General features: G+C 42.0%; 1 protein-coding gene across 2 annotated transcripts in view; it reads left to right on the top strand.

The window, feature by feature from the left end:
* The window catches only part of VCL (vinculin), a 175,872-nt gene that overhangs the window by 113,305 nt on the left and 46,585 nt on the right, over positions 1–15,982 (top strand). For both annotated transcript variants that reach the window (XM_069753013.1, XM_069753014.1), the window contains exons 4-8: positions 6,258–6,366; positions 7,205–7,327; positions 7,482–7,642; positions 13,820–13,910; positions 14,408–14,555. In XM_069753013.1, coding sequence (XP_069609114.1) covers positions 6,258–6,366; positions 7,205–7,327; positions 7,482–7,642; positions 13,820–13,910; positions 14,408–14,555 — 632 coding nt within the window. The remainder of the gene's footprint in view (positions 1–6,257; positions 6,367–7,204; positions 7,328–7,481; positions 7,643–13,819; positions 13,911–14,407; positions 14,556–15,982) is intronic.

Here is a 15,982-nt window from a genome sequence, read left to right as displayed (position 1 = left end):
CTAAAAACACCCATATTGAGGAAGCAAATTTGGGGCTAAAACTCACATAATATACAACACAAAAAGGAAGGGTATAGAAGAACCCACAGAGTATATAAGCCCTTAAAAGTTTCTATATATATATAATTGTCTAAGGGTTTTTCCGTCTGTCTGTCTGTCTGTCTGTCTGTCTCTGTCTGTCTGTCTGTCCTGGAAATCCCGGCTCTCTGATTGGTCGAGGCCGCCAGGCCTCGACCAATCAGAGACCGGCACAGCATCGACGTAGAAATCCCGCGACTCTGATTGGTCGAGGCCGCCACTTCTGTATTGATCAGTCCTCCTGACACTTCTGTATTGATCAGTCCTCCTGACACTTCTATATTGATCAGTCCTCCTGACACTTCTATATTGATCAGTCCTCCTGACACTTCTATATTGATCAGTCCTCCTGACACTTCTATATTGATCAGTCCTCCTGACACTTCTATATTGATCAGTCCTACTGACGCCTCTATATTGATCAGTCCTCCTGACAGTCCTCCTGACACTTCAATATTGATCAGTCCTCCTGACACTTCTATATTGATCAGTCCTCCTGACACTTCTATATTGATCAGTCCTCCTGACACTTCTATATTGATCAGTCCTCCTGACACTTCTATATTGATCAGTCCTCCTGACACTTCTATATTGATCAGTCCTCCTGACACTTCTATATTGATCAGTCCTCCTGATACCTCTATATTGATCAGTCCTCCTGACACTTCTATATTGATCAGTCCTCCTGATACCTCTATATTGATCAGTCCTCCTGACATTCTATATTGATCAGTCCTCCTGACACTTCTATATTGATCAGTCCTCCTGACACTTCTATATTGACTAAGGGTTTTTCCATCTGTCTGTCTTTCTGTCTGTCTGTGTTGGAAATCCCACGTCTCTGAATCAGCGACGGGCACAGCATCGACGTAGAAATCCTGCGTCTCTGATTGACACTTCTATATTGATCAGTCCTCCTGATACCTCTATATTGATCAGTCCTCCTGACACTTCTATATTGATCAGTCCTCCTGACACCTCTATATTGATCAGTCCTCCTGACACTTCTATATTGATCAGTCCTCCTGACTCCTCTATATTGATCAGTCCTCCTGACACTTCTATATTGATCAGTCTTCCTGACACTTCTATATTGATCAGTCCTCCTGACACTTCTATATTGATCAGTCCTCCTGACACTTCTATATTGATCAGTCCTCCTGACACCTCTATATTGATCAGTCCTCCTGACACTTCTATATTGATCAGTCCTCCTGACTCCTCTATATTGATCAGTCCTCCTGACACTTCTATATTGATCAGTCTTCCTGACACTTCTATATTGATCAGTCCTCCTGACACTTCTATATTGATCAGTCCTCCTGACACTTCTATATTGATCAGTCCTCCTGACACCTCTATATTGATCAGTCCTCCTGACACTTCTATATTGATCAGTCCTCCTGACACTTCTATATTGATCAGTCCTCCTGACACTTCTATATTGATCAGTCCTCCTCGACCAATCAGCGACGGGCACAGCAACGATGATGTCATAAAGGACGTAGAAATCCCACGTTTCTGATTCAGCGACGGGCACAGTATCGACGTAGATGTCATAATGGTTGCCATGGCGACGATGATGTCATAAAGGTTGCTTCGACCAATCAGGGACGGGAACAGTCTGACGCGAATTCTGGAATCCTCATTGTCCATATACTACGGGGACATGCATATTCTAGAATACCCGCTGCGTTAGAATCGGGCCACAATCTAGTCTATATATATAATTGTCTAAGGGTTTTTCCGTCTGTCTGTCTGTCCGTCTGTCCTGGAAATCTCGGCTCTCTGATTGGTCGAGGCCGCCAGCCCTCGACCAATCAGAGACCGGCACAGCATCGACGTAGAAATCCTGCGACTCTGATTGGTCGAGGCCGCCAGGCCTCGACCAATCAGCAACGGGCACAGCGACGATGATGTCATAAAGGACGTAGACATCTCACGTTTCTGATTCAGCGACGGGCACAGTATCGACGTAGATATCATAATGGTTGCCATGGCGATGATGATGTCATAAAGGTTGCCTCGACCAATCAGCGACGGGCACAGTCTGCCGCGAATTCTGGAATCCTCATTGTCCATATACTACGGGGACATGCATATTCTAGAATACCCGATGCGTTAGAATCGGGCCACAATCTAGTATAGTATATACCTGTGTCATCTCCCCTGTATATAGCATATACCTGTGTGTCATCTCCCATGTATATAGTATATACCTGTGTGTCATCTCCCCTGTATATAGTATGTACCTGTGTCATCTCCCCTGTATATAGTATATACCAGTGTTTTATCTCCTCCTGTATATAGTATGTACCTGTGTCATCTCCTCCTGTATATAGTATATACCTGTGTGTCATCTCCCCTGTATATAGTATATACCTATGTGTCATCTCCCCTGTTTATAGTATGTACCTGTATGTCATTTCCTCCTGTATATAGTATATACCCGTGTGTCATCTCCTCCTGTATCTATATATATATATAATTGTCTAAGGGTTTTTCTGTCTGTCTATCCTGTCTGTCTGTCTTTCTGTCTGTCTGTCTGTCTGTCCTGGAATTCCCGCATCTCTGATTGGTTGAGGCCGCCAGGCCTCGACCAATCAGCGACGGGCACAGTGACGATGATGTCATAAAGGACGTAGACATCCCGCGTCTCTGATTGGTCGAGGCCTCCAGGCCTCGACCAATCAGTAACGGGCACAGCCACAATGAGGTCATAAAGGACGTAGCAATCCCACGTTTCTGATTCAGCGACGGGCACAGTATCGACGTAGATGTCATAATGGTTGCCATGGCGACGATGATGTCATAAAGGTTGCCTCGACCAATCAGCGACGGGCACAGTCTGCTGCAAATTCTGGAATCATCATTGTCCATATACTATGGGGACATGCATATTCTAGAATACCCGATGCGTTAGAATCGGGCCACAATCTAGTATTTTTTATAATTAAAACAAATATACCGTATATACTCGAGTATAAGCCGAGATTTTCAGCCCAAATTTTAGGGCTGAAAGTGCCCCCCTCGGCTTATACTCGAGTCACGGTAGCGGTGGGGTCGGCAGGTGAGGGGCTGAGGGCGCTGGGGTATACTTACCTAGTCCCAGCGATCCTCGCGCTGTCCCTGCCGTCCCACGAGCTTCGGCGCTGCAGCTTCTTCCTCTCTTCAGCAGTCACGTGGGACCGCTCATTACAGAAATGAATAAGCGGCTCCACCTCCCATAGGGGCGGAGCCGCTTATTCATTTCTCTAATCAGCGGTGCCGGTGACCGCTGATAGAGAAAGAATCTGCAGCGCCGAAGACAGGAGGGGACAGCGCGAGGATCGCCAGGACTAGGTGAGTATAGCATATTCACCTGTCCTCGTTCCAGCCGCCGGGCGCCGATCCATCTTCCCGGCCGGCGCCTCCATCTTCCCGGCGTCTGCGCTCTCTGACTGATCAGGCAGAGGGCGCGATGACGCATATAGTGTGCGCGGCGCCCTCTGCCTGATCAGTCAGAGCAGAGACGCCGGGAAGATGGAGGCGCCGGAACGAGACGCTGGGAGCTGCAATCAAGGGAGGTGAGTATGTGTTTTTTTTTTTTTTATTGCAGCAGTAGCAGCGGCAGCACAGATTAATGTGGAGCATCTATGGGGCACAGTGAACGGTGCAGAGCACCGTATAAGGCACAGCTAGGGGGCACAATGAACGGTGCAGAGCACCGTATAAGGCACAGCTACGGGGCACAATGAACGGTGCAGAGCACCGTATAAGGCACAGCTAGGGGGCACAATGAACGGTGCAGAGCACCGTATAAGGCACAGCTAGGGGGCACAATGAACGGTGCAGAGCACCGTATAAGGCACAGCTACGGGGCACAATGAACGGTGCAGAGCACCGTATAAGGCACAGCTAGGGGGCACAATGAACGGTGCAGAGCACCGTATAAGGCACAGCTAGGGGGCACAGTGAAGGGTGCAGAGCACCGTATATGGCACAGCTAGGGGGCACAATGAACGGTGCAGAGCACCGTATATGGCACATCTATGGGGCACAATGAACGGTGCAGAGCACCGTATATGGCACAGCTATGGGGCACAGTGAACGGTGCAGAGCACTATATGGGGCACAGCTATGGGGAAATATGAATGGTGTAGAGCACTATATGGCACAGCTATGGGGAAATAATGATCTATTTTTATTTTTGAAATTCACCGGTAGTTGCTGCATTTCCACCCTAGGCTTATACTCGAGTCAATAAGTTTTCCCAGTTTTTTGTGGCAAAATTAGGGGGGTCGGCTTATACTCGGGTCGGCTTATACTCGAGTATATACGGTATGCTTTATCAGAAGCTGCCGAACATTGAGGCAGAGAAACACTTGCATACACTGGTGCTTCTCACAAAATTAGATTATCAAAAAGTTAATTTATTTCAGTTCTTGGATACAAAAAGTGAAACTCATTATATAAAGTCATTACAAACAGAGTGATCTATTTCAATGTTGATGGTTATGGCTTACAGCCAATGAAAACCCAAAAGTCATTATCTCAATAATAAATTAGATACTACAGTTATGTCCATATATATATTTGGACAGAGACAACATTTTTCTTTGGTTATAGATATTACCACAATGCATTTTAAACTAAACAATTCAGGTGCAGTTGAAGTTCAGACTTTCAGCTTTCATTTGAGAGTATCCACATTAAAATTGGATGAAGGGTTTAGGAGTTTCAGCTCCTTAACATGTGCCACCCTGTTTTTAAAGGGACCAAACGTAATTGGACAGATTAAATAATTTCATGTCAAAATCATTAATACATATATAATTTTTTACAACTTATGTGCATACAAGTCCTTTGTGCAATCCCTATCTGATAAAGTGCACTGTGCGAAGGTGCTAATGCAATCATATATCTTCACAATTATTTCTCTTATTTTGAATATACTCTTATTATTCCATTCTTAATAAACATTTATCTCATGCTATTCATGTCTGTGATTATTTACATCTCTTACCCTGCCACACGCAGGTCTGACCACATGGACCACATGGATTCACCATATGAATAGATATATCTATCTACAGATATATCTATGGATAGATATATGGATAGTTAGATAGCTATATGGATAGAAGGAATGAGATAGATAGATGATAAATATAATAGATAGATCTATACATAGATCGATAGATATTATCTATCTATAGATCTCTGTCCTCTATCTATAGATCTATCTGTCATCTATCTATCGATCTATCTATCTATCTATCTCATTCCTTCTATCTATTTTATATCTATATTTATATCTATCTATCTATTTATCTGTCTGTGTGTGTGTAATGAAGTGTGGGTTGGACAAATGTAAAAGAGGAGGTTGGACAAGAAATTACATCACAAATCATTTTTTTGTTGTTGTTCAATAATACATCTTTATTTAGCTTTCAAAATCGCATGCAAAAACGCATCAAAAACACACCTGCGTTTTCTGCCAAGAACTGCGGATTTAGTGCAGAAAAATCCGCAGGCATATCTGCAACGTGCACATACCCTCAGTGTCCACTATAACCACAATACTCTAGATAAAAATTGTAATAAAAGTGCCAATGCAAAAGTTGTACCAAGAGGTGTCAGTATATCCACGTCAAATATTGAGTGACTAGGAATAAACCTCAAAAATCAATGAATAAATTACATTAGTAGTTGTATCAAGTAACTTACAAAGTAATGCGATATATTCCTGGTCTCCTGGATGAGCGCCCTCCCCAACGCGCGTTTCGGCACGCTGCCTTCGTCAGGGCAGTGCATCTTTGCCACAAAACTAGTGTGAACTAAACCTTAAGACTTAAATAGAGGCTTCTAACCCATGTTCATTTCCAAGCAGGAGGCGAGATGCTACTATAGACCACAGATGGTTACTAGACAACTTGTGCATCCTATCTGGCATTCTTTATATTTTCGCGTGTGGATATATGCTGTTTCTGAGACCAATTTTATGTGCCGATACCTGAATATCTGTTTAATTTAGTAAATCTTGATATATGGGTCACACTATAAAGTGTTCTGCCTGCACACATCAACTATCTAATTTATTTATTTATAGCTCCTGACAGGTAAAATGTAAATTTATAAACTGGCACTTACATTTGTATGAACACGAGATGAAAAAGTAATCGCACTCTTTTATACAGGTAAGGAAAATCATCAGAGTGTGCAAAGGTATACTGGAATATCTGACGGTGGCCGAGGTGGTGGAGAGCATGGAGGATCTGGTCACTTACACCAAAAACTTGGGGCCAGGTAAGGGAAAAATCAGTTTTTTTTGTTGTCCCTTTTAACCTGGGTGAAATGGAAAATATGTTCATTGCCACAGGACTTCAACTAACAGATTGCTTGGTTTATTATAACTAAGACGTATGCAAAGTGTAGTTCTTGCCCAAACCATGAAAAGCGATCCCCATGTAAATCTGTCAAGAAAACCACCCTGTGGTGTGCCGGACGAGAGGAGTGGGTTAAATGATAGTTTTATTCCTGTAGCGTCAACATATTCCACAGCCCTTTACAATTAAGCGTGGGCATGTACAGGCAGTATCAGAAATCACTAAGTAACACATACCAAGAGGAGTGTGGACCCTGCTCCTAAGCTACAATCTATAATGAAATTATGGGACACAATAGATAAAAAATGCATGTTGTATATAGCCCAGCCATCATAAGAATGAGGGGCTCTCCAAAAATGCTGCATGACCCGGTCATCCGCCTGTCTCTATACAGATACATGGTGCTACTGAGAGCATGGAGGGTGTGGGAACACATGAGGGACTAGATTCTGAGGAAAAGTTGGGAAAGGAGTAAAGGGAATATTTATATTAGTGAGGTGATGGACCATCCAAAAGAGATGTCTTTTCATGGCACGCTTAAAACTATTGATACTGGGACTAAATTGGACTGTTCTGGTTAGTACGTTCCATAGAACTGGCAGGTGTGGGAGGTTCGGATTATAGAGGTATTAGTTATAGTTATGCCAGATCAGCCACAAAACAATGACCTGGGTAGAATAGGCTTTGACAAGCACAACGGTCAATCTGTAATGTTACATGTGGTTCACTTGGCTAAGTGCTATTGTATCTTGCCCAAGGAATGACAAAGATGGCGAAGATGATTGATGAACGTCAGCAAGAGCTCACCCATCAAGAACATCGTATCATGCTAGTAAATTCTATGAACACCGTCAAAGATCTTCTGCCGGTTCTCATCTCTGGTATGTATTTGGCCGTCTTTATAGAGATTTCCTTCTTCTCTTGCTTATGGGAATTTTGTCTCCTTTAAGATTGTCCAATACTTATATTTTATTTGGAAAAATAATTTTTTGTTTCAGGAATGAAAGGAATTTTTGTTGTCATCCTTTATTTCAGCTATGAAGATCTTTGTAACAACTAAGAATTCGCGTAGTCAAGGTATTGAAGAAGCTTTAAAAAATCGCAATTATACAGTGGAGAAAATGAGCACAGAGATAAATGAAATTATCCGGGTTTTGCAGCTTACTTCATGGGATGAGGATGCCTGGGCCAGCAAGGTGAGATGCTTTATAGACCGCATTTAATATAATGGGTGTGTGCAATGAGCAGTACAATCGTCAGAGCACAGTTTTGCTTAATTCTAACCATTTTAGGCATTGACAATGTTTAGGAATAGATAACAATCAAATCATATATGGGCAGGAATCTGTGATATATTGCATGTATATAAGTGTGGTGCCCGTCATGCTCTGTTACTAGTTTTCTGCTATGTACTTGAATGATATTGTACTGAGAAACCATGAATTCTGCTGCAGCTAATGCAAGAAGCCAGAAAAGTCCAGTACAATAAGTGAACAATCCTGATGGTCTGACTCATGTGCCGTCATAGCAATGGGGTCAGTCGGACCAAATGAGATATATCCATGTATGTGTGTGTGTGTATGTGTATATAGATATATATATATAGATATTGTATATATACAGTGTGTGTGTGTGTATATGTGTATATGTATATATATATATATATATATATATATATATATATATATATATATATATATATATATATATATATATATATATATATATAGTACAGACCAAAAGTTTTGGACACCCCTCATTTAAAGATTTTTCTGCATTTTCATGACTATGAAAATTGTAAATTCACACTGAAGGCATCAAAACTATGAATTAGCTAATGTGGAATTATATACTTAACAAAAAAGTGTGACACAACTGAAAATATGTATTTTATTCTAGGTTCTTCAAAGTAGCCACCTTTTGCTTTGATGACTGCTTTGCATACTCTGTCACCGGAAATGGTCTTCACTTCACAGGTGTGCCCTGTCAGGTTTAATAAGTGGGATTTCTCACCTTATAAATGGGGTTGGGACCATCAGTTGTGTTGTGCAGTGGCCTGGTGGATACACAGCTGATAGACCTACTGAATAGACTGTTAGCTGCTTTTTTCTTGCCATAATACAAATTCTAAGTAAAGAAAAACGAATGGCCATCATTATTTTAAGAATTGAAGGTCAGTCAGTCAGAAAAATTTGGAAAACTTTGAAAGTGTCCCCAAGTGCAGTTGAAAAAACCATGAAGCTCTACAAAGAAACAGGCTCACATGAGGACCGCCCCAGGAAAGGAAGACCAAGAGTCACCTCTGCTTCTGAGGATAAGTTTATCCGAGTCACCAGCCTCAGAAATCGCAAGTTAACAGCAGCTCAGATTAGAGACCAGGTCAATGCCACAGAGAGTTCTAGCAGCAGACACATCTCTACAACAACTGTTAAGAGCAGACCTTGTGCAGCAGGCGTTCATGGTAAAATAGCTGCTAGGAAACCACTGCTGAGGACAGGCAACAAGCAGAAGAGATTTGTTTGGGCTAAAGACCACAAGGTATGGACATTAAACCAGTGGAAATCTGTGCTTTGGTCTGATGAGTCCAAATTTGAGATCTTTGGTTCCAACCACCGTGTCTTTGTGTGACGCAGAAAAGGTGAACGGATGGACTCCACATGCCTGGTTCCCACCGTGAAGCATGGAGGAGGAGGAGGTGTGATGGTGTGGGGGTGCTTTGCTGGTGACACTGTTGGGGATTTATTGAAGGCATACTGAACCAGCATGGCTACCACAGCATCTTGCAGCGGCATGCTATGCCATCCGGTTTGCGTTTAGTTGGACCATCATTTATTTTTCAACAGGACAATGACCTCAAACACATCTCCAGGCTGTGAAAGGGCTATTTGACCAAGGAGGAGAGTGATGGGGTGCTACGCCAGATGACCTGGCCTCCAAGTCACCAGACCTGAACCCAATCGAGATGGTTTGGGGTGAGCTGGACCGCAAAGTGAAGGCAAAAGGGCCAACAAGTGCTAAGCATCTCTGGGAACTCCTTCAAGATTGTTGGAAGACCATTCCCGGTGACTACCTTTTGAAGCTTATCAAGAGACTGCCAAGAGTGTGCAAAGCAGTCATCAAAGCAAAAGGTGGCTACTTTGAAGAACCTAGAATATAAGACATTTTCAGTTGTTTCACACTTTTTTGTTAAGTATATAATTCCATGTGTTAATTCATAGTTTTGATGCCTTCAATGAGAATTTACTATGTTCATAGTCATGAAAATACAGAAAAATCTTTAAATGAGAAGGTGTGTAATATATAATATGTATCTCTCGTGTGTGTGTGTATATAGATAGATTTATCTATCTACCGAAGTATGTGTGTTATTTTTCTTAAACCATACTGTTTAATTCTGTTCACTTCTTTTCACATTAGAATCTGTTTTTTTCACACTCTCTTTTCTTTATTTTTTTGTTCTGGGGTATAGAAGGTAAGATGTCTGCACAGGCAGCATGCCCTGTTAACAAGAGTGCAGTGTATTATGTATTCTTATTGGTTTGGTATTAAATGTAGTTATTTTAATTGTTTTTGCTTTGACTTGATAATATGAGATGTATATGCAACCTTGTACATAGCTCTATGTTTTATTTCTCTAATATTTCAAGGTTCTGAATAATGGCAAAAAGTTTTTTTTCTCTGGCTTTTATAGGTGAAAAAATACTTTTGCTTTGGTTGAACGCATGTTAAATCAAACGTAAGAAACACAGGCTCCAGAGCAGAAAACATTTCCTAAATCATTTATTCCCCTCTGATAACATAATGGGGGTGCTAAATTTATCTCAGAACACTCTCAAATAACTATAAAACACAAGAGAACCAAGAGTACGAAAAGTCCTGAATAAAAACCAAATAATTTATTTAACAAATACAGGTAAAATACATAAGATAATCAACAAAGACAATCAAATATCGACAGGGTGGAAAAGCTGAATATGTAAATATGTGGATGGGAGGACACGAAAACAGCAAACCTACAATTAATGAGTGTCACTGTCACATTTCATGGCACAGTCACTAATGAAAAACATAAAAATACTAGAAACAATAAATTCAAACAATCTTTAAAGTGCCAATTTCATAATGATTATATCCAAGTATAAAGTGCTACTAATCCAGAAAGCAGCCAAGCCAGCCACAGTGACATTCAGCCAATAATTAAGTATATATCATTGTATAATTTTAAGGTGAAATCACAATATTAAAGATATCTTACCCATAATCTCCACAGCTGTGAGTAATGCAGCCACTGGTTACTCTTTAACCTCTTCAGACATAACTACTTTTCTTAGTCCTTCATAGACACCATTCCATTTCCTGCTTCCAAAAGAAAGGGGCTTCTGTATTCTAACATGTGAATGACCAGATTGTGGACTGTCTGGCTATTTCCACAATACACAACAGTCCTATAAAACAGGGCTGGTCCTTCGGAGTCTCTAAATGAGTTTGTTCTTTTATTTGCAGTGTGGATGATGGCGATTTCTTGTGCTATGCTTATGGAAGATGCTTAACATTATAGACCATGTAGCAGAGTTGTAATTTTACAACAGTTGTTTTTTGTTCACTGATCTGTCTGTTTGGCAGTTACTTTAATTTAAAGGGGTTGTCCCATCACAGACAATTGACTTTGGATTAGAGCCAGATTGAATCTTGTAATGGGTTGCTTGGCAGAAAGGGAACCTCTGAGTGGCCCTTGCTCATATAAGGTGAGGGGGAAACTCCTGATAAGACATCCATTTGCCATAATAGGAAATATGGACAGGGTTGTCTTCATGAGAAAACCTCTTACTAGTGCTGAGCGCCCATGCTTGGATAAGGTGTTACCGAGCACACTCGGGTGCTAACAGAGGGTCTTCAGTGTGATTGCAATCCCTGCACATGTTGTGGCTACCAGCCTGGAGACATGCAGCTGCGGGGACTCGAGTATCTTTTATGAGCACCCCAATGACACTGTTAGCACCCGAGCATGCTCAGTAACACCTTATCCCAGCACGCTCGCTCAGCACTACTCTTTACCAATGTAATGATGTGCTAGTGGCATTTTAAATGGGTATCCGTCATTTGGAATGCTTTATACCAATATTTTAAAGAATATTTTCACCTTTTTACCACCATAGTAAAATGTTGTATTCAGTATTGTATAGCAATTTTGATGACCCTTCCTATACAGAAAAAAATCAAACAAAAAAAACGTAAGAGGTGAAAGGCAAATATCTGAAATAAAACCACATCTTTATTAATACTTCTAAAATGCAACACAAGCATTATAAGAACAGAAGCAAGACAAGAACACACACAGAACTGAATGGTGACACATCTGGGCAGGAGTGTACACCCAGCAAATTCAATCTCTGCCTCAAGATGGCAGTGTATCGGCACAATTGCAAAAAATAAAGGCGCTGAGAAAATCGCTGATCTTGATGAGGAGACTGTAGGAGTCCGATGCTCCTGATTCATTAAGAGGAACATGCTTCATAATGAGTCAGGAGTGCTTGTCAAATGGCGTGTGCCTCCATGGACCTCACCAGAAGTCTCACTCCATTCGGGGACTGGAGAAAGACTCATGGCTTAAGGTATGCCATGGCTTGTCATGAATTAGACCAGCTGAGGAGTCATGCCCCCCAATTCTACCCCTGTCCTGCCCTGTTTTTTGGCGTTAACGTTTTGATGGAAAGGAAAACAATTTTTCAAAGTAAAGCCAAATGATATAAGGCTCTAATTGACTTCACAAACTTGTGGGTTAAAGGGAACCTGTCACCCTCCCCCATCAGGGCTTATTAAAGTAAAATAGCCACCTTCAGCAGCTCTAAGGCTGCATGGCATCACAAGACCTATTCATACCTTTTAAATAAAAACGCAACACAGTTGTAATGGAGGAAAAATGGCTGTGATGTTTAGGGTTAATCCATATCCAAGAAATGCTTTAAATAATAACTCATAAATGTCCATAAATCCAAAACACCAATTAACCAATCCGCCCTTAAAATGGGCGATTTTCTCACAAATAAAGACATCACGATTGGACATAAATAAAAAAGGGGGTGGGGGGATCTTCTTTTCTTCATAAAAACTTCAGTCTGAGGTAACCAGCCAGAAAACCGGGCTTTTATAATTCACACAGCCCCCAGCAACCACATATTGACCAATAAAAACCGTTTAAAAAAGCGCCAACCAAAACCAGATTAAACCAGAAATACTCTTTAAATAGACATTTGACTTGACCTTTATTTGAACTCACCAATAAAGCCCCAGAGTATGATTCTAGGCTTACTACAGACATTATACTCAAGCTCTGTGTTGCCATGAGATCCCCCCCTTTATTTCATCTTTTCGGCGGGGGAGGGCTTCCATTCTGTGAAGGTGGCTCTTATGTTTATTATCCTATTGAGTCAGTGTGGTATGTTTTCTCCCCCTGACTCAACCGCCTCGCAGCCATCTATCATCCCGCTCTATTCTCCGTGTGCCGCCTCTTCTTTCTCATGACGTCACCGGTGCCTGCGCCCTGCAATCAGTTCTCGGTCATGCGCTGTGCGCGCTGCCTGTGAACTTACTGTACATCAGGCGCCTGCGTGTAGCGGAGGCCCCAGATCCCACCCTGCGATGTGTTATTGTGTATTCACAGTGCAGGGCTGGGAATCTGACACCTGCGGAGTGGAGCGGGTCACCGTGCTCCTCGATAGAAGTGCCAGTCTTGTGAGACATCAGCACTATCTTGAATGGAGCACGGTGACCGGCTCCACTGCGCAGGTGCCAGATTCCCAGCCCCGCAGTGTGATGTAAGTTTACGGGCAGCGCGCGCAGCGCATGCCTGAGAACTGATTGCAGGCGCCGGTGACGTCACAAGAAAGAGAAGAGGCGGCGTACAGAGTGGGATAATGGACGGCTGCGAGGCGGTTGAGTCAGGAGGAGAAAACATACCTCCCTGACTCAATAGAGTCATGGCGGGAAATTTATAGAACTCACTATTTCAGCTTTCCTAGAGATAATAAACATAAGAGCCACCGTCACAGAATGCAGCCTTAGTGCTGCTGAAGGTGGCTAATTTGCTTTAATAGGCCCTGGGGGGGTGACAGGTTCCCTTTAATGTGTACACCCTCAAATTCAGTGTCTACCACACAATGGCAGTGTACAGCCACATGCACAGTTAGATGACACTCCAGTGGTAATATGTTGTAATGGTAACTTTGCACTTCATGTTCCATAGTAATGAGAACCGAGACTTTACTAGTTTGCTGTGAATAGCTTGTGTTGGGTTGATGCTAATTTAATGGTTAACATTTAAAAAACAAACAAAAAAAAAAAACGCTGTCCAATTTTTTTTTTTTAATTGATAGGACACAGAAGCCATGAAGCGAGCGCTAGCACTCATTGATTCTAAAATGAATCAGGCGAAGGGTTGGCTGAGGGACCCTAATGCTCCTCCAGGTAAGAATGAAGTCCCAAAGCTCCACTGTGAATATTGAAACTTTTTTTTATATATGCGATCAACCATAATTAGAGTTGAGCAAGAAGATTTGTGCTGCCCAGGACTGACATCAAGTCTGTTCAGATGGCAAAAAGTTACCCCACCAACGTCCTTAACAGAACAAATGCTTCTACTGGGAAAATGCTACCATATAACGCTAATGGAATGAGGTGTGCCCTCTGGATCCAAATGCTTCGGAGAGCTGAAGCATATGGGGGTCTATTATGGCCCCATATGGGGGACATATCATTACTCCATGCAACTCTGAGAGGTTCAACAAGGCCGTGATATTGCCTTGTGCAGAAATCCCCTGACCGGGCAGATGGAGTCTCCATAAAGCGGCAGCTTTATTCTAACATGGTGCATTCGTGTGGTGAGGTTGCATTTATGTGGAGTGAAGTAAGATTTTCTCCATTTGCTGCTGGTTTTGCTGTACTGTCCAGTTGTCTCTGTGCAGGTGATGCAGGAGAACAAGCTGTACGCCAGATTATAGATGAAGCTGGGAAGGTTGGGGAGCTGTGTGGAGGGAAGGAGAGGAAGGATATCCTGGGCACCTGCAAGACTCTAGGCCAAATGACTGATCAAGTTGCTGATCTGAGAGCAAGGTAATTACATTAAATAATTTTACCTTAAGTGTCATCATATTTTTGAAAAAAAATGTGCCCAAAACGTGAACACGGCTCGGATCTTTAGGTTCCTGGTATGAGACCCTCACAATCACTTATTCTCGCCTTTAGTGCATTGCTAATGTACTCCATATGTGACTTGTGGGAGAAATCCAGTCTCGATGCCGCTGAGAACCATTTAAAGATCTGGAAATCTGTTTGTATAGTGGTAAAAATAAAAACAAGCCGCTCACCCCTGCTATATGGCGGAGATCCTCGGCACTGGGTAAGCCACTCCTGCTAGACTTAGCGCTGCATAGATACAACAGAAATACTCCTCTGGCCGAAAATCCAGGTACAAAATAGAAGTTTATATTCCAGTGTGATTCAAAATGAATCCAGCAATATAGTATACATGTCCTATGCGTTTCTGACCAGTCTTTAATCATGGATGGATGATCCATGATTGGTTAGTGATAGGTTGAAAAAATGGACTATATTATTGAAATCCACCGCCCTCCCTGTGTGGAATATCTTAGAAACAAATGTGATTAATCACATTGAGTCGCTTGTACAATTGTTTAATAAGTGCCTACTATTTGATCTGTCACATTTGATTGATTTCTGTTTTCACTTGAATAAATTAGCAAGTTTCAAAAAATCCTTTTTTTTTCTAAGATATTCCACACAGGGAGTAACATAGTAACATAGTAACATAGTTAGTAAGGCCGAAAAAAGACATTTGTCCATCCAGTTCAGCCTATATTCCATCATAATAAATACCCAGATCTACGTCCTTCTACAGAACCTAATAATTGTATGATACAATATTGTTCTGCTCCAGGAAGACATCCAGGCCTCTCTTGAACCCCTCGACTGAGTTCGCCATCACCACCTCCTCAGGCAAGCAATTCCAGATTCTCACTGCCCTAACAGTAAAGAATCCTCTTCTATGTTGGTGGAAAAACCTTCTCTCCTCCAGACGCAAAGAATGCCCCCTTGTGCCCGTCACCTTCCTTGGTATAAACAGATCCTCAGCGAGATATTTGTATTGTCCCCTTATATACTTATACATGGTTATTAGATCGCCCCTCAGTCGTCTTTTTTCTAGACTAAATAATCCTAATTTCGCTAATCTATCTGGGTATTGTAGTTCTCCCATCCCCTTTATTAATTTTGTTGCCCTCCTTTGTACTCTCTCTAGTTCCATTATATCCTTCCTGAGCAGCGGTGCCCAAAACTGGACACAGTACTCCATGTGCGGTCTAACTAGGGATTTGTACAGAGGCAGTATAATGCTCTCATCATGTGTATCCAGACCTGCGGAGTATCCAGACCTAGGAGTGCGGTGGATTTCAATAATATTGATACTAGACCTTACGGTCTGTCTCACCAGCACCCCGATCTAAATTTAGAGTGCAGGCCAA

This window comes from Ranitomeya imitator, chromosome 2 (genome assembly GCF_032444005.1).
Source record: "Ranitomeya imitator isolate aRanImi1 chromosome 2, aRanImi1.pri, whole genome shotgun sequence".
NCBI lineage: Eukaryota > Metazoa > Chordata > Amphibia > Anura > Dendrobatidae > Ranitomeya > Ranitomeya imitator.
Note: the sequence above shows the minus strand (reverse complement) of the source record. Positions and strands in the feature narration are given on the sequence as shown.